The sequence below is a fragment of the Melopsittacus undulatus genome, chromosome 2 (assembly GCF_012275295.1).
Source record: "Melopsittacus undulatus isolate bMelUnd1 chromosome 2, bMelUnd1.mat.Z, whole genome shotgun sequence".
NCBI classification, from domain to species: domain Eukaryota; kingdom Metazoa; phylum Chordata; class Aves; order Psittaciformes; family Psittaculidae; genus Melopsittacus; species Melopsittacus undulatus.
This window is the reverse complement of record NC_047528.1, coordinates 94,979,962-94,999,572: the sequence shown is the minus strand read 5'-3', so window position 1 is coordinate 94,999,572 and position 19,611 is coordinate 94,979,962. Positions and strand designations below refer to the sequence as shown.

Sequence of the window (19,611 nt, the reverse complement as noted above, 5' to 3'; positions counted from 1 at the left end):
CTTTCCACAGGAAAAAAAATACTTGTCTTTTCAAGACCTGCAGAAAAATTTGTATCACATTTTTAATCCAGCTGTAGGGAGATGACTATTTTAACAATCTCACCTGCCTTATAATTTTTTTGTACAATTCCTGTGCAAAACACAGCAGGTACTGCTGTAATTCAATGATGAGAGTTCTTGTGGTTTTGATGGGAGAAGGAATGAGCCAGGTATTATATTCTCATGCCTGGTATGATTAGCTTTCTCTGAAGCACTCCAAGAGAGTGCAAAGGTGCATTTTGTACTGCCATCTTATCTCTAATCTTGGTGACTAAAGCCAGTCATCAGGATTGTTAACTTTTCTCAAAGTTACTTTAGTTCATACGGCACAGCCAACAACTCTAACTTGCCCTAGCAAGTGTCTGCAGACAGCATGGTATAAAAGTGGTGAATCTCTTTGTGAACAGTCTGATTTGTCACTTTAGGACAATGGAGCTCAGTTATACAGGACAATCAGATGGCAGTTGATGGCAACTCCATGGTTCACTAGGCACAGAGCCAGTTCTGTATCCAGGGATTATTTCCCTTTCCTCTGTGACGGTTCTGGAGTGCTTGTTGGCTTTTGTAAACTACTTCAGATCATCTGTTTCCCAGGAGCATTTAGACTTCCTCTAATATTTCAATATGAACACAGTTGTTTCCTGAGTGTAAATTGAGAAAGGCATTAGCAGACCGTGTTGTCCAATAATGTCATCCTTCCTGTCCTCATCAACTCATGAGACAACACTGAAGGGCTGCTGATTTAAAGGACTGACTTCTCTCCTGCTGCCCTCATCAAAAGGATGACTGAGGAAGAAATGGAGGCTGACACAGTATTCCTGCTCTGTCCCTCTAATACTGAGAATAAGGGCTAGTTCCTTAGGTGTAGCTAGGAAAGATTAAAGGAATAAATAGCAACCTAAGATCTGTCCTGGAAGGAGCAGGGTAGTATGTTGGCCTTTTAATTCCACTGATCTTTCAATTCAGCAATGCATTTTTCCCTCAGAAGAATTAAATTTGAGAAAAGAGATATTGTTTTGTGGCAGAAGCACTGAATTGAAAGAACCTGCATTCTGTTTCCAACTTTGTCAGTGACACACTGTGTGATCCTAGAAGAGTTGCTTCATGCCTCTCCTCATCTCTGAAATGAAGTTAATGCTTTTTAGCTTTTTTGTTAAAGAGCATTGAGGTCAGTGGGTGAAAAGTGCTCTAAACGAGCAAAGTATGATTTCATTACTGCTATTGGTATATAAAACCAAGATTACTAGTGTTAGATGTAGCTACTTTATAGGCCAAGTGATGATTTTTTTCATTAGGACTTTTACAACCCATTTCTGCAACATATACTCTAAATGTACTCTAAATGTGCAATTTCATGATAGACTGAAATTGCTCCTCTGGAAGCATTCAGGTCTGCTAGATAAATAATAGCCATTCTGTCACAGTTTTTGAAGTATGCACTAGGGCAGCTCCACAAAGTACACTCTCATCTGTTAAGTACCTGACCTTTTTTTCAAGAGAACTTTCCTTTATTCTCATGATATCAATATGATACCACATTCAAACAGTCAAAGGCTTTGATTCAGATAATGTTCTTTATATTATCCTTCAGAAACTTTTTTTGGTAAGATTGACATAGTTGAAAGGATAACTTAAGACAACTATCTGGCTGACTCAACCACTTGAAAGTATAAAATTAGTGGTAGTGCTGCATCTTTTAGCTTTTCAAGCTTATGTGCATATTTAAGTTTAGATGCTTTTATGTTCAACCAGAAACAGTTAAGTCAACCCAGGGTTCTGAGCTGGTGCAGAGCTAACAATGCATTTAGCTTTAGTAATGAAAACTTGAATTTTCTTAAGTTTTGTCAATCTGGATCACAGCTTAAATTTGTAACAATTTAATGTAATTACATTATATTTATACTGTTTTAAAATTTCAAACAGGCAATAACTGTAAACAAAATTATGATTTGCCTAGTCACATTTTCTTAATTTTAAAATTTATTTATTAAATTTATTATTTAATTTATTTATTTTTAATCAAAACTGCTAAGTGTGTGTCAGCCCAGTATAGCATATAGTTGCAATTTATGTTAACGTAACCGCACCAGCTCTGAAACAGGTACCTCTTGTATTACAGAAACAAACTACGACATGGGCTTCCCTCGTCATTCTACCCATGTCTTTCTCTGTCCAAAAGTTACCTAGTATAAAGTACCATACATGAAGTGCCATTTAAATGAGTCCTTTAATCAATTGTGGCATAGCAGCCTGAAATGCTTGAATTCATAAGAATGATGGTACATATTTTCATAATAGAAATATGACATCTAGAGTCACAAGATTTTCATCACTGTACCATAAATGTAGTCAAAAGTATTCATATTTTATTTAAAGCAACAAACTGTAAGTGCAGGGTAGGTAGCTATATAATAATAGACATAAAAAGAAAAAAATATAAATTCCAGGTTTCAAACGTACAAAGGAAATTTTTGAAACCTGATTTAAAACAAAAAAAAGCAAACTAAAAGGCCTACCTTCACGTTGGGTTTTGAAAGCAGCTTGAAAGCTATGTGCGTTCACTGAGTGACTTGGAAAATCAGAGCCTTAGAATTTTATGCATGCAGGCAGCAGACCACAGCCTGAGTACCAAGCAATTTGCACCTCTGTTTTAGGCTTCAAGCCCTTGTCCTCCTATGTTAGGCCCTGGCAGACAGCTTGGCTGTTTGAGCAGAATTACCTAGTGTTCCCACTTTTCTTACCACGATCCTACCATGCCTACTCCCTGGGCACTGGTATCCGATGGCAGGGCAAAGTTCAGTGAAGCCTCCCCCTGACAGGGTAGTAAACCCTGCTGTCCAAGCACCAGTGCCAACTTTATAGAGGCAAAGGTAGGACTGGCCAGAGAAAAGGTATTTCTAGGAGGCTAACTACAAATAGCTAATTCTTTATAAGGGCTCTTACTAGAGGACAATGCTGGTTGAAAGTTACAGCTTCTTGCTGAAGAATAAAAATGATCAGTGTAGTGTCCTGATCTACTAGCTAGGTTCAGACCAAAATGTTGTCTTCTCCAACTACCTTTTTGAATGTTACATTTTTCTACTACTCTGAGAGGAAGAAATTCCAATAAGCAATTTGTAAGAAAGTAATATCAATTCTCTAACTCCAAAAATTTGTTTTTGGTTTCTTTGTTGGGGGGGTTTGTTTGTTTGTTTTGGGGAGGTTTTTTTTTTGTTTTCTATTTTATTTTTTACTTAAAACAAAAATTAATGTGTGGTCAACCAGACAGTTTAAGCTATATGAGGGAAAAGCCTGGTCTCTTTTGCAGCTTTATTATTAAAAAACTTCATTGAGTTGTTCATTATATGCTACCAGTGAAGCAACGCTCATATTAACAAACTTCTTGCTTTCAATTCCTTTTTGTTTGCAGTATTGGAAATCATTCTCTTCCCAGTGACAAGAAATACTTTGAATGAGAGTAAACCACTTGTATATTTGGGCTTCAGTGTCATTTCTCCCCATCCTTGTTTGAGCAGTGTGGTAGGTAGTGCAGGGAGGGTAGGCTTGCTACATTTGTCAGTTTGTTATTGGGAAACCTTAACCTTTGCCTTGTGCAAAAGTCGGACTGGGCATTGGAAGGCGCTTCCTTGATTAGCTGCATAGTCGGTGGTGGCCCCTGTGACAGACACTCTACTACGGGTTATCTGCTATATTTAGACACTGACATCGGCATCTAAGGCCTTGTTGTTTATGTCACTGAATATAGAGGAAGGTACCTAGTGTTAAAACACCCGCATTACTATGCCCTGTGTGCCATCCTGTTTCAGCATTTTCTATGACTTGCTCAGTTCATCTCCACTGAAGTCTTTATTCCAGCTGTGAGTTTGATCCTGAAGAGGGAAGAACACAAGTCACATATGGATGTACAGGGTGGTCTGTAATTCTTTATCATCTCTTCTCATGGAATCATGAGATTGAGAGAGGCCTTTATGTCATATTTTGTATTACGAATCCATTGAGGTCAATGGGGTTAGGAGGCTGTAAAATTGCTGCAACAGAGAAAAGGCTCCAACCATTTATAATGTCAGTTTGTTAAGTCAAGGAGTAGTTTTTAATGCTTTAGTGGGAAATATCTACACAAAAGAAGCAAGGAAAAGACTACGAAAGGGTCAATTTATTGCGTGTGATACAACCATTTAGCAGAACCCTTGTTTACTCTGAAATTTTAATAATGGAACTGTTGCTTCTACTGAATGCCAGGATTCTTGCTAGATGCATGCAAATTATTTTAGAAAGTTTGAAAGTATATTCTGTTTTTAAAGAGTATACTGTATTTTTTAAGTATGTATTAAATTACAAGAGAATTCCCGGAGTACTGTGGTGCTCTATAATTAGATTTGATTTCCTATGAACTTGATAAGTCTCCTGTAATGCTGCTGTGATAACTGTGATCTTAAATTAGATTATGTAAGACATGAATGTTTACAAAGTAAAAGCATCACACTAAGGTTAGAAGAGAATGGAAAATCTCTCAAAAAAGTAGAGCAAAACTCTTAGTTTCTCACATCCAGTTGACTTTCATTGTTCAGAGGAAAGATAACTGCTTACTTTCATAGTAAAACTAGACTAGACTAGATATATCCTAGACTAGATACCTAAAACTAGTTGAAGAATTGCTGTTGCACAACAAAAAGTAGCTGCAATATACAGCTATAACTTTGGCTTGGAATAATGCGTTTTTTTCATTATGGAAGAGTATATGAGGCCATGTAATGAACATATGAGGCCATAATGAACATACAAAATATTGGCACTGAACTTTCTGGTTTTCCAGACTAGTCTAACTGAAAATCACCAAGCTTACAAAAAGTGAGACCAGTGCTGAGGACAGTCTTTGAAATGAGTCCACATGCTCAGCTGTAAAAACTTCATGATGCAACTTTTCTTTAAACTTTAACCTTTTCAGGAGAAAGTTTTGTTTGGTTTTTTTTTCTTTCCCCACAGTACAACCAAAATGTAAATGAAAACAGGTGAAGGTGAATTAAAAAAAATAAACCATATCAGAGTTTTCAAACACTTGGGTGACACTATCAACTATACAGCTTCTGTGGACATGTAATGCTGATATTCATATGGCAAGGGAAAACACACTTTGTCATGGGAATGGTGAAGCAAAAAAAAAATGGTGAAAACTCTCATTTTGTATCCCCCAACAAAAATTTAATTAGAACAGCTCCTTCAGCCTTTCTTAAGAAACAGGCAGAACTGCTCAGGCTCTTTCTGTTTCCTTATGAACTGCCTTTGCATATCATCTTCCCACATCTTTCATACCTTGATTCCAAACAAAAATCTAAATAAACCATGCACATGTCTTGTAAAGATGTACATAGGTATGTGCAGTTATGAATAGCCTATAACAGGATCTCTTAGTTTCTACTTGCTGGATTCTGTAGAATGTTTGTCAATGTCATAGTGAGTCATTCAACAAAATACAAGGAAAAATCCGACCTTGTTGAAAATTGAGAATAGTAGGATAGAAAACCAGTGTGACTGAAAGCTGTAGCTTTTTTACCAACTTGGTGAACAAAATCAGAGATGCTGTGTGTGCATATTTTGCCGGCACAGGAAAATGAGGGTGGATGACAGTGACGCTTGAAATAAGCAGGATTAGAAGTAGCAACTGTTACCATTAAATATAACTTTCTTTGGCAAGGGTGTTTTTTGCTTATGAAGCAGATATGCTTTTATATATATTAATTTATGGATGGGCAAGATACTTCATGAAGTAACAAGCTTGGGCCGTCCTAAGGAGAAACGAAAGCAAGGCTGTTAGCTCCTGAGTGAAAAAAATATATACTGCAGATTGAACTTTATTAATGATTTTTGTAATTAGTCACCTGTATAAACTAGTGAGCTCAAAAAAAAAAAAAAATTACAGACTTCATAGATGAAAAATGCTTTCTGCTGGGAATTCCAGTTCTCTGCCACAGGAATGGCATCAGGGTAGCATCTGCAACACTTTTCATGGCCTGGCCACAGGCATTCGAAAAAGTCATTCCAGGTAGAACGGAAGTTGCTGAGGTGAGTCCAGAGAAGGTCAACTGAGTTGGTGAAGGTTCTGGAGCACAAGTGTGACGAGGAACAGCTAAGGTAACTGGGATTGTTTAGTCTGAAGAAGAGAAGGCTTAGAGGGACCTTATTGCTCTGTACATCTACCTGAAAGGAAGTTGTAGTGAAGCAAGTTTCAGTCTTTTTTCCCAAGTAACAAATGACAGGACAATAGGAAACAGCTTCAAGGTGTGCCAGGGAGGTTTAGATTGGACATTAGGAAAATTTTCTTCACAGAAAGAGTGATCAGGCATTGGCACAGGCTGCCCAGGGAAGTGGTGGAATCATTGTCCCTGGAAGTGTTTAAAAACCATGTAGATGAAGCCATTAGTGATACTGGTTTAGTGGTGGACTTGTCAGTCATGGTTGGACTTGAACCCTTAAAGACCTTTGCCAACCTAGTTGATTCTATAATTTTATGATTCTATGAATGAGGAGCAGAGAAAGACTGTTTGGATAAGCTAAGGAAAATAGAAATTTCATCTAGGATGCTTAGAGGAATGCAGGTTTGCCAAGACACAGGTCTTGGAAAGTCTATGAGAACTCTCTGTGAGTACATCTCAGGGGTAAAACAGGTAGGACAAAGAACCACCATTTGAATGAAATACAGTGTTGGCACAATAAAAAAAATGAATGAAATATAGTGCTGGCACCATTTGAATGAAATATAGTGCTGGTACTATACAAACCTATTTCAGGAAACCCAAACCGGACATGACAAAAATGCTTCTAGTCCTTGGTGAGGCTCTGGGCCAGTCTTACAACTGGGCAGGGGACTTCAGTTTTTCTAAGACAGAACTGGGCAAGTGTGTGAATGGCAAGATATGCTTCTGATAACAGGGGACTGGACTTGCTTTTTTGCAGGTTTCTCCCATTCCCATTTAGATGATATAGGTTAGTCCAGTAATTGTTACGATTCTGTTACTGTTTTATTTTCTGTGGAAATATGCTAATTCTCTAAATGTCTGCTGACCAGTTGGAGTTACCCCTCCAACAAGTGAAAAATAAAGAAAAACAAGGAAGTTTTGCCTCTGTTTCTGAATTTGTTCTTCAGGAGTTTGCCCTGCTGTCTTCTGAAAATGTTTCTCTTAGTGGGAACAGATGAATCATTAATTATTTGCACTTTTGTTTATGTCAAAAAAGTAGGTTATTAGACATGGGTAAAATAATTTATCTATGCTTTTGTGTTAGCTTGAATTTTCTGCTGAGCAGCAAAGAAGCAACCAGACTTCTATCTCTCCTTTTTTTCTTGCAATTGCAGTGGAGATGTTTGCTAAATAATGAATGTATAAGCCTGTTTCATGTTCTGCTGGCTAGAAATTACTCAAACTGTAGGTACTATCTTCAAAGTTTTTCTTAGAAATTTCAGAATTAAAAAATAGCAAACCAAATTGCCCAGTCATACAGAAACATAATCAAATTTGCATTCTGAAGTAAAAATACACCCAAATTAAAATAAAATCTTGATAGAGAGAATTTTATGAACAGAATATTAGTAAACTGATTGTATCTTTTGTTGTCAGTTTGAGTGATAAAATATAAATGTATGAAAAAATGACACTGAAGAGGGAATAATGATAGGAAGGGGTTTGAAAGTCAGCAACTGGTCTAAGTGGGAATTAGATACTAAGTCTCAGCATGACTAGATAATTTTTAGCTCTCTATATATATCATTTGAGTGGGAAGCTGGAATATAGAAATTGAATGCTGCTTGAATTTTTAAACTGGTTTAAATGAGCTAGATTTGCGGAAACTAAGTTGGAAGCAAAAGCAAGCCTTTTTTTTTTTTTTTTCCTTTTGAAGTGTCACCATTTGGGGACTTTCCCCAGGGTTACTGTTCAAAATTGTTTTATTGTGACACACTCGTTGTTTGCTGATCTGTGGTAGATACCAGAGATGCTACTTTGGCTCACCCTTGCATTCCTGGATTAGAGCACTGAGACTTCTATATTCTGTCTTGTTAAATTTATGCTTATTATTTGGGTGGCTATGTGAATGGTGCTATTGCTCATCCACATTGAAATGCAATTAAAAGCCCTTTCCTAAGGGACCAGATGCATCAAGTAATGGGCTACCCTTTCCCTGGTTCCCAAATTCTCCAAGCTCAGAGCGAATGAAACAGTATGCTGTGAAACTGTTCTGCCACAGCAATTTCACATTTCAAACACGAAAGTGAGTGTTTGTGTTAAAGTTTTGGTGAGGAACCACATGCTATCTGCAAGTACTTGTGAGGTCCATGCATTAGTTACAACTGTGCATTAGGGTACATCTGAAGCCAACTTACCTTGCCTCCTGGATAAAAATAGTTTTAATCTTTGTCTCTGAATATCTTTAGTAAAATTTAAATTTCCGGTAAACAAATGTTTACAAGATCATAAATATGAAAAGTCTGAAGACTTGAGCTTTCCCTAACAATGTAATTGAAGGAATATTACGCTACAGAGAAGAGTCAAAGAAGGACAAGAAGAAATAAAAAATAATCTACTTATATTGCGAAAGGCAATTGGATGTTATTTAACTGGACAGTAAAGGAACTATTTTAAGTGCTTCCTTTTGCTTCAGACAGGTGGCTCAAGCATGCTATTTGGAGTTCATTTACAGTCAATTGATTCATGGCTAATAACTTAAAAATACTACACTTCCTGAAAGTGTTATAGCCCAAATGTGACAGTCAAGCCTGAAGCCTGAATTAGGTACCTTTCAAAGGATCAAAAAGCACTGACACTTAACCAAACCGTATTTTTAAGATCTTGGATGAAAATCATGTGAGAAGTCCCAGGACAGAGTGGGTTTATTTGCTATATTTATTACCTCCAGTGTGCATTGAAAAAAACCAAATTAAAATCTTGCTTTAATTACATTGGTATTTAGGTTAGGAGGTGCAAAGCTTTTGCCTTTGCTGTATCTTTTTTTATCTGTTTGGTTTTGGGGGTATTTTTGGTTGTTTTTTTTTTTTTTTAGTTGATGCATCCTTTTGCACTCAATCTCACCTGCACTTCTCATGGAAATTTAGAACACTTTGCAAATATAACTGTTATAGCTATCATGACATTTCTGCTAACTATATATATCCCCTTCCTTCTACAGGAATTAAAGATGCAAAGAAAGTCAGTATGTTCTTGAGCAAACTACTTGCAGCTTGAGGCATTACTGGGATAGAACCCATCATGAAATCTTGGCTGCACTGGAGTCAGCAGTGTAACTCTTCTTGAGTCCAGCAGAATCAGCCCCAGTGTCCCAGTTCATGGTCCTGTCCCATTTAGTAATAAACTGGAATAACCATTACATCTATAAAAAAAAAAGAGTGTTTAGTCAATAGCTTTCCAGGTGTTTTCTTGCCGTCTTGCAGAATTGGAGAATAAGAGCTTGTTTGCACTCAAATTACCCTTCTACTCAGTGCTGCAGTTTCTGCAGTGAAAACATACATATTTTTTTCATGGGTCTGATCGATGCATCAACTTTACAATCTTATATCACTGTAGCTGAAAAACTAAGGGAGAAATCTTTCTTTGAACAATCTTTTGGGATACTTCGCAGAGTTCACAAGGGAAGACCTGAAAATCCTTACAAGGCTTGAGGGTTTATGCATATTTTTATGTGGGGAAGTGTTTTTTCCCTCCATAAAAGGCAATCACTAGGAATATTTGTATCCTGAAGCTGGTGGGTGAGGGGAAATTTCTTTAAATATTCTCACAGGAATTAAGATAATAATCGGATCTTTCAAAGTGTATGTTTTTTTCCAGAAATTTCATGCAAAAACACTATTTTCTTCTTCTTCTTCTGTTCTTAAAGCCACTGCCTCCTTGTCATGACTCTAAAGAATCTATGCAGGTGTACAAACAGCACTGCAAAATAGCAGAAGAGTACCATGAGGTCAAGAAAGAAATTGCTCTGCTGGAAGAAAGAAAGTGAGTAATTTTCAAAAAGTATTTACTGTTGTATATTCTCTTTGTAAAGTCCTGTTTTAAACATGGGGGTTTCATGTGGTATTTTCTGACCTTACACCTCTGCCTGAGAGTCACCATACAGCACAACAGTTAGGCCATTGTTCCATAGAATCAACTGAGGCCACTAGGGACACAGAGCTGTCAATAGTTCTGGGCCCTCAGTTATACAGATGTCCCTTGAAACCTCCATTGACAGCCTACAAGTCACATACCAATCTAGTTCAGCTGGTGTGAGCCCTCTTTTTAGTTTTAGGGAAATTCCCTTCAATTTAGCTTTACACATTTTAATGAACAGTTTAGAGTATTTGACAATATCAGTGAATATTTTTCTGTCTTCTAATAGGTGCATTGTCTCTGTGTACATTAAAATTTTAGGTGTTCATATCCGAAGTGCAGAGTCAGGAGACTTTTTCTGGTCTATGACCTATACTTACACCCCTGTCATCTTTGCCTGACTGTTAAATGGCAAAGTGCACTCCGTGATTTTCAGTTCCTTTCAGCAGGAAACCTGAAAAATTAGTATAGAGAGAGGAAAGAGGGTGAGTAGTGGAAGTTTTTAATAGACAACAAACCCCAAGTAATAACAGTTACTGCTAAGTAAACTTTCTCTTTCAAATTCTTTTTTATTTTCACATTCACACAGAAGGCGACTCTAGCAGTTTTGCCTTCCTCAGGGAGAGGTACCTCAGTGTAGATCTCAGACTTCTTGTGAAAATGAAGACCACGTCATCATTCTTTCAAATGCTGCTTGAACAGAAACATTTGTAATATAGCAACAGGGGTCAAAAGAGTTCTGTTACAGAGTGGGCTTTTGGACCACTCTATCTGTTTCATAGCAATCTTTGCACCAGCTGATCATGCAGTACAGCCAAATTTGCATCTGTGGGAGTATTGAGCTGCAGAAGCAAGCTGATGGGAGGGAAACTGATGAAATCCTGTACTCATACAAGTAAGATAGCCAAAGATGACCTTGATCCAAACTATGCAGGGTAAGAAACTGAAACTTGTCTTTATCAGGGTTGACGGCTACAGGCACAACATAGTTAGTTGCCTAAAGTGTTGGAACTAGTTGAGGTTTCCCTCTACAAATCCCCTTTCACTGTAGGACCTTCAAGATGCTCAGTTGCTGACAAACTGGCACAAAAGTTAGAAAAAAACATAGTCCCAGTGTTTGCATTTGATTTATCATTAATTAAACTTGGCCTATCAAAAGTAATTGGTGTTTTTAAAAAAATGTAGAGAAGATAATGAATTAAAATAGTTTTACAATGATTTGTCAAATTTGATTGTCTAATGTTAGCTACGTACATGTGTATTTAGCAACCATGTTAATCCAGTGGAAACCATGTATGTTTGTCTTCTCTGAAAATCCAAACAGAATATAAAATACTAACTGGCATTAAAGTGCTTAACTTTTGATGTATAAACTCAAAAGGTGACCTTAGATCATTTGGTTTTTAGAGTCTACTAAACATAAATGCATTATTATTACTGACACATCCCTGAACCACTTATCACATTTATGAAGCTTGAAGCCTTTGAAAACTAGACTCACATATATATTTTTGCATCTAAAAGAATGAAAAAAAATACTATGTGAATGTATTTTTGTTTATCTATGGAGTCTGTGTTACTTGCTGAATTAGAAATATTTTGGTCCTTGGGAATGGCAGATACATGCACAAAACTGTTTACCTGAGCTCAAAACTACCCTAATCAACCTCTGAGCCCAGAAGTCAGCCTTTCAGCAGTAGTTATCATGGATGAATTTAGGGGCTTCAGGCTGGCATTTTCCTTTATTCCACCAATGGATACCAACAGTAGAATAATGTGAGGAAGCTTCCACTACTGCTTCCTTTGCAGAACCTGTTCTCCTCATAGAGTATTTCATGCCCCGGTAAACATATGTTAAACAAGGTTGGCTGAATAAGGCAGCGAATAGAATTATATTATTGTGATTTTTATGTACCTTCTAATTACGTACCTGCGGCCTAGATACTCATATGCTGTGTAGCTGTGAAATGCCTAAACAAGACTAATACCAGTGCAGCACCTTTCACCACCTTCCAAATCTCTTAATCCGAAGAAGTGGTCCTTCAGGCATTGGGAAGCTTTTTTCCTCCAGATGTAAATTATTTATGACTCCTCCTTCCAGGCAGCTTCTTCATTTTGTAGTATTTTGAAGGAGGTATCATGAAGGTCTCCGGACACTGCATTTCCCCTTTGGGATGCTTTTTCTTTCTGTAGCATAAAACCTTCCAGAAACTAACTGGGACCTCTTTGCCACATGAAGTTTAGCTAAAATGGGAAGGTGGATTAAAAGTTATTAGGGCACACACAGGTATGTAGATACATACAATCTGAATACATTTGCCTTGATATTTACATAAAACTAGATAGAAAGGGAGTATAAGTGCGGAGGTGAAGGAATAAGCAAAAAGTAAAAGAGGGTTTTGGTCTAGTGATCACTGATTTATATCTAAAAATGTTCTAAACAGTTACAGTTTGAAAGTTAAAGGAAGTTTACGGGGTATCATGTACTGAATGAATTGGAGAAGAATGGATGTCATGTGTGTCATGTGTTGAATATTCCATTCTCATAATCAAAGGATGGTTTTGTGCTTTTTCTATAAAGTCTGATTAAAAGATGGGGTTTGCAGCTTTCTGAAATTTGCTGTTGTTGCAGATGTCTTTATAGTCTACATTTGAATTTGAATGTATGGCAGTAAAGATTCATAATTGCCTAACACACTTTCTATCTATTGTCTATTTCTTTTAAATATTATTTTGATAAAATGGGCAAAGACAGTGGTTCATCCCTTGTAGTGGGAACAAACACTTTGTGCAGTGTTCTTCAGCATACATTTTTACCAAAGCCAAACAGAGGTGCTGTTGGATGATGGAACTCCTGCCAGTGCTCTGAACTTCCTCTCCACAAACCAACTCACCTGTGGAATTAAAATGGCAAGTCCCACCAGGCAGTGACTGCACCTGTGGTGCCTACTGAAAGTACACTGTGCACACAATACAATAATTGTCAGGAGGAGAAAATGGATTGAGCAAATATTTTTGGCTAGGGGGAAGAAATAATGTTAAGTCAACCTGACATAAATGTCCATACAGGAACTGGAGCTTTTTAGTAAAAAAAATAAAAAATAAAAAATTGAATACTATTCATTCCACTTAAAATCATTTTTGTTTCAACCTCCAAAGTGCAGTGTAAGACTTTTTGCAGGAAATAATACATGCAGGTATATTTCTAAAGGACGTATCTTTAAGAAATAGAAAGTTGAATAACATTGTTTTATAATGGTAAAAAACATTTACTCTTTTGCATCTTTTCAAAGGCTTTCAATTATGCTTAGCTTGCCTTGTCTCTCACTGTAGTGTGAAGATCGAGTATTAGCTGAAGTATAGAAAGGCAGTGGTGTGAAATGACAAGCATTGTTTTTCATCAAGCCAAAACCAGAGTTTATTTGCCCTTGTCTTGTATGCAAGATAGATGACCAGAGAATGTATTAGGCTGGGAGTCGGAGAGAAGACAACTATTTCATTGGAAAATGTGAAATGTGAAAGAGAAAGGATGGTTGCAGGTTAAAAAAAAAAAAAGGAAAATCGAAGGACAAAGCAAATAAGAAGGGGAAAGAAGTTACTCAGGAAAAAGACAAAGGAAGCAAGAATTGACAGAATTTAAAACAACACTGGGTACATTTTTTTGCTAATACAAATAATCATACCTTTGCTGCCTTCACTTGAACTCTTCCCATTTATGCCAGCAATTATGTAGCACAATGTACAAAATCATTCTGGAATGGAAGACATGATCAAAAAGAAAGAAAAGGGTGTGGAACAGAGAGCACACCACATTTAGGTCATAGAATGTAATTTAATTTATGTTCCAGAAACACACATGTATTTCCATAACAGATGTTTTTGGGTATCTAAGTTTGGGTGAAAGGGATGGGATGGCTGGTTATTTTGAGCACTTGTTATATTGCTATTACTAGATAATGACCCTGGATTATGTAGTTAAATATTAGAGTTGCCATGGTTGCTAGCTATATCTCATATTCTTAGCACTGGCTGGTTTTCTCTTTTTCCTCCCTCAGACAATTCTAATATAACTCTCCAGAAAATATCATTCGATCACCACCTGGTTTAGGATCACTCCTTTTCTTTGCCATGGATATGATTTGTTTCCTTCTTTTATATACATTACAGCAGACATGCAGTGGAGATGTCTGCTTAATTTTGTGGCATCCTTCCATATGCCTTAGCATGCTTTCATGACCATAGGACTGATTCTGATGGTTTCTCCAGGTACACTATTTCTGGAGTGTCTTTTGGAACACTATTGAGATGAGTAGTCTTCAGATTCCCAGGTACTGCAGAAAAAGATTGGTATGAACCATAAAGGCAATTTTTTAATCTTAATAATTTTCCCATTCGAGACCTGATTTTTCATCATCATGCCAAGCAGTGGAAATTACAATTTTATATATAGAAAGAGAAACCTCAACTTGCCCTATTGCAGTGATGAATACTTAAGGACCTTTTCTGTGCTGGCATCTAAGACATATTTTAATTTACATTAAAACAGGCTGTCTCCTTGTTTTAAAAATTAATTTGTAGCCTTGAAGACGCAAGAACAGTCTCCTTAGACAGCAGTTACATTACAGGGTGTCACGATTCCTCCTGATTTGTAATCCATGTCAAATGTGGGAAGAATAAATGATCTTATGCTCACCAGAACACACAGACACTTGTTAGCTGAGAAGAAATGTGTAGTACCAAAGATGCATGATCCTGAATATGTTGTTCACAATGGAGGAAAGACAAGTGTGACTCTTTGCACTGTGGAAAGAGTTTTTCTTGATGTCCAAATACACTTGTCTTCAGATAGATTTATCTGCTTTGTCTGTTACTTTTCTTGATGTTTATTCATTGTGAATATCTCTGTAATGGAACTGTGTTCTCTGCATGGTCAGTCATTAAGGCCAGGACAAGAGAAATTATTTCCCAAAGACAATGTTGGGTTTATCTTCTGCTCTAGTGTGTCTCGTGGTTTATTGGTTTATGATGCCAATCACAGTTGTCTTCCCTTCCCACCCAAACCCCTCCCTGAGAAAGGGTACTTAAACTGTACATTACAGATTGTCCTGAAGCTTCAAGTACCTCAGCACCATTTTAGAAAATACCTTATGAATGCTGTTAATATTTAAACTCAGGGTAACCATTACTAGGAAACATAGATTACACAGTGCTAGATTTATTTATTAAGCATCCATAACAAAGACTATATGGTGCAAGAGCTTAGTATGGTGTTCTTTAACCTCTGGAAGCTAAGTTCAAATCCTGGATTAGATCAGAAGCAAATGTTAGTTACTGTCTTCATCCTTTTGTGAGCTTTGTAAACTATACCATTCATAACATTTAGCAATTCCCTGCGACTCTAATTTTAGATCTCTGTGGCAGGCTGACAGTGTTTGCCTGAAACATCACCCTACCCCATAAACAGGTGTTGATCCTGATGGGAAGGGAATAAGTAGGTTCTGCTGACTCAGAAGTGGGCAATTTTACTACCTCAGTGCAAGGAAACTGTTTTGTACGAGGGAAGTCCTAGACTGTGGACTACAGAAATTGACATATTGTGATTTTAATGCGTTTATATTTTGTTTAATACAAAAGCTAAATCCCAGAGGAAAAAAATGTTATCTGTGCTGCTTGGGTATTACTAGTGAGCAGCACAAAAGCCGTGCCTGCATATAGCCTCATTTTATCAAATCAGGACTGACACTCATTAATAGAGCTGTCTGAGTTTGCATGTTGTCTGTCTGTGCCACTCCTGGCTCAATTCCAAATGGAGTAGTTAGTACCTTTCTTTTAATTCTTTACTAAAAGTCCCTGTGGAGAAGGTATACCTGCTTTTAAGGTGCTGATTACTTCTTAATGTTTTTGTTGCATCTCCCTTGAAGAACCTCCTAAAGTGTAAGAAAATGAAGAATGATTCTGAATTAATTTGTTTGGACACGTCTGAGTCAACAGTCTGTAATTTGGAAGAGCTTAATTTAATCCTTCAGTCCAGCATTGCACCAGTAGAGTAATTCCAAAGAAATATTGCTAAGCTCTCTTTTGCTCCCAAGAGACAGGAATCTTCTAGAGGAAGCCCTAAGAGACTGAAGTGATTAAAGATGCTATACTTGTAAAATCTTATTGTCACTAAATGCATTTCTCACTCTCTAAAGCATACATGCAAATTAGTCCTTTGTGGCCTATAGTCCCATTTATAAGAGCTGCCTAGCAAGATAAGTTCATCTTAGCCAATTTGAATAATTGGTTGATCTTACATGGCCCAAGTGAAGAGGAATGAAATGCTGCTTCTAAAATTTTTACAGCTAATGTACCAAATGTTAATAGAATTCTGCTGAATAAAAATATGCTCTTGATGTTTTCTCTTAAGAACCTGGTGAAAGGAAACAGAAGAGGCTTGGCTGCAGCATAGCTCCTATGCAGTACACCAGTGGTATAAAACAAAGGCAACGTATTTAGCTACAGGGGGGTTTCTATACACTGCAGCTTTTGGATGATTTAAAATTGCTCTCATGGCTGCTAATTCTTTTTTTTTTTTTTTTTTTGTTAATGGGAAACACGGGAGAAATGGGAGTGCCAGGACTTTCTGCTAACTTGACTCCTTGAACTGCAGTAACTTTGTAAACAGTCAGCTCAACCAGGGGAAAACTGTGCAGTCACTTAAAGCTGTAGTAAAGGCAGAGGAAGATCAAACTGAGGAAAATCAAACCCATTCTAAAAGAAGGATGAATAGAAACGTTTTTCAAAACCTGCGTGCTTATAGTTTTGCTGCTGTAACTGGTAGTTTTGCAGCTATAAGTAATGTAAGTGATCAGCAAATACCAAGATGTTATTGTTCGTGAATACTCTGACCTGTAGCGACAGAATTGCTAAGCTGTAGGAATTTCCTGTGTTAAATCACTGGTCTAGCCTGACAAGAGGGCTCCTTTTAAGACTGTGGCAAAGGCTATCCACTTTGAAGGCATTACATCTTCCCACTGATGATCTATAAGTATTGTTTTGACATGACTGAGACATAAAGTCAGAGGGCTATGAACAGTTAAAGATTAACTAATCTCTGAGATAGAATGATCAAAAGAACTGAGAACCTTTTAGAAGAGATTTCCTGTAGCAAGGGTGAATAAATGATTTTACTTTCAGGGGAAAGAAAGCAGAGGCCAGGCTAGCCTGCTGGGTAACTAAGTGGAGAGCGATTAGATACCCTGTGAATTACTCATGCCTTCAGTGTGTTTTGTTTTAAGACCTCTTTTATCTTAGCTTGTGCTGAGGTAATTTCAGTTGATACTATACAGGAGACTGCAGCTCCTGCCCAGCTCTGGGAATACAGGGCTCTGTGTGACTCCCTGCAGAAAGAAGCAACAGTTTGAATCCTGTGTCTGCTCTTAGAAAGACCAGGAGGGGTCAGGTTTGCAGCAGTAACACTCTTCTTCAGCATAAACACATTATAGAAACAATAGATGTAGTTCAGATTCAGGTGCCTACTATTTACTAGAGTAATTTTTCTTGCAGCAGAGAGTAGGAAACCAGGCGTACTTCACAGAATTTACTGACAAATCTAACTAACAGAGCAAAAAAATAACCCCAGAAAACAAACAAATTGTTTGGTATTGAGAAAAGAATTACTTGTTATTCTTCAGGCAAAATACTAGCATGAGGTTTCCAGGAACTTGTTTGTCCCACCATGAAATGCATGTTCAGCTCTTACTGAAGTTAGAGGTACTTGAAGGTATCTTAGCATCTTGCAGGTTTGGTCACTGAACAGCAAAGCTGTCAGAGATTTTGGCAGCTTTATTTTTTCAATAGAAAGGTAGGCTTTTAACAAATTAATTTTCTAGGTCTTTTTGTCACAGAAACTCAAGAAACAGCATGTTAACAACCTATAGCCCAGCTTTAACCTAACACATGATGCCAAATACTTGTGTACTGCTGTTTTTAATCTTTGGGTTTTTTTTTGTAATCCTCAGAAAGGAGCTGATCGCCAGGCTGGAACAAGTGGAAAAAGAAAGCATGGATGCTGCTCAGCTGGCCAAGGAGTATGCGGAACTGACAGAGGAGAACCGAACACTGAAGCTGGCCCAGACACAGTGTGTAGAGCAACTGGAAAAGCTCAGAATACAGTACCAAAAGAGACAGGGGTCCTCATAACTCTCAACTAGTTTATGTGAGGCAGTTAATACAGGATTGGTCCTGTGCTGGAGTTTTTAAAATAAAGGTCTGTTTAATATGTTATAATACTCTACTACAGATACAGAGCGTGTAGAAGTCTATATTTGATTTAATGCTTGCCATCCAGTAGCTTAATATAATGGATATTTCATCCATTATATAATGGATATTTTATTTCAAGTAACATAATTGAAGTTAATCTATTCCCATTATATGTTCTAGTAGATCAAGTTTCTTTTCTAAACATATTTCTTCCAATTTAAGAAGATATGGACACACTAGAAAATGATATAAATAGTCTCTGTGTTGGAAATTTGGACCATACTAAGGCATACAACAGGGACAATGTTCATATATGGAATACATGTATGTTAATTTTAGTTTGGTGAAGATTTTTTTAATTATTTTCCTCATGCCTGAAATGTTTGGAAGTTATATTAAAACAGGTCTCCCCACTGGTAAAAACTATACTTCATTATCCCATGTCAACTTTACATTGTTGTATAAAATCTGAGAAATTACACATTAAAAATTGAAGTAACATAATTATTTTTATCAAATGCGTGTACTGCCACTAATAATTTGCAAGTAATGAAATTAAAAGGAAACTAATGAGGTCAGAAATTCTTTCTGTGAGCATAAAGGTAGCTTGAGAGTCTTTTTGTTGTACTTTTGGGCATGCAAGTAATTAACATAAGAACACTACCATCATAGTTTCAAGTGAGAGTATGTCTGTAAAAGTACTGTGATTATGTTTTGTTCTTATTTTATGGCCTGTTTTGAAACATAAACAGCTGTAAGTAGGGACAGGAGTTCCATCATATACTAATAACCTGGAAGTAAAATGTTAATCTTATTTGCTCTATTTATCCCTGTATTTTCCTAGATAACTGAAATTTCTGTCTTATACTTCCGTTTCTATTCATACAGTATTTTTTTCATTAAAAGTGGATATAGAAAAGCCATTTTATGTTCTGAATATTATTAAATCACCCTGTATTTTTAACTCTGCTTGACAGTGGCAATTTGTTACATCTTCATGAGGTTGGAATTGAACTTGATGTGTTGTTTATCCTGAAATGTATCTTAGTAATTGAAAACTGTGAACTTAAGATTTCTGCCAGAACTTTACCTTCGATTATTAGCAGTAAACTATTATAAAAGTGGCATTTTATGTTAATCAGAACAATTTCTGGGGAAGTCTTTTGGCACCAAAATGTTCTCCAGTAATTCTGGCAGCAAAGTGGACAATAAGAAATTTAAGCTGCCCTTTTTTTCTCTG

At 36.9% G+C, this 19,611-nt stretch overlaps 1 protein-coding gene across 2 annotated transcripts in view; it reads left to right on the top strand.

The window, feature by feature from the left end:
- MAP3K7CL (MAP3K7 C-terminal like) overlaps positions 1–19,277 on the top strand; it is a 31,868-nt gene extending 12,591 nt beyond the window's left edge. For both annotated transcript variants that reach the window (XM_034059933.1, XM_034059932.1), the window contains exons 5-6: positions 9,919–10,034; positions 18,128–19,277. In XM_034059933.1, coding sequence (XP_033915824.1) covers positions 9,919–10,034; positions 18,128–18,308 — 297 coding nt within the window. In that variant the 3' untranslated portion in view covers positions 18,309–19,277. The remainder of the gene's footprint in view (positions 1–9,918; positions 10,035–18,127) is intronic.
- The last annotated feature ends 334 nt before the right edge of the window (positions 19,278–19,611 follow it).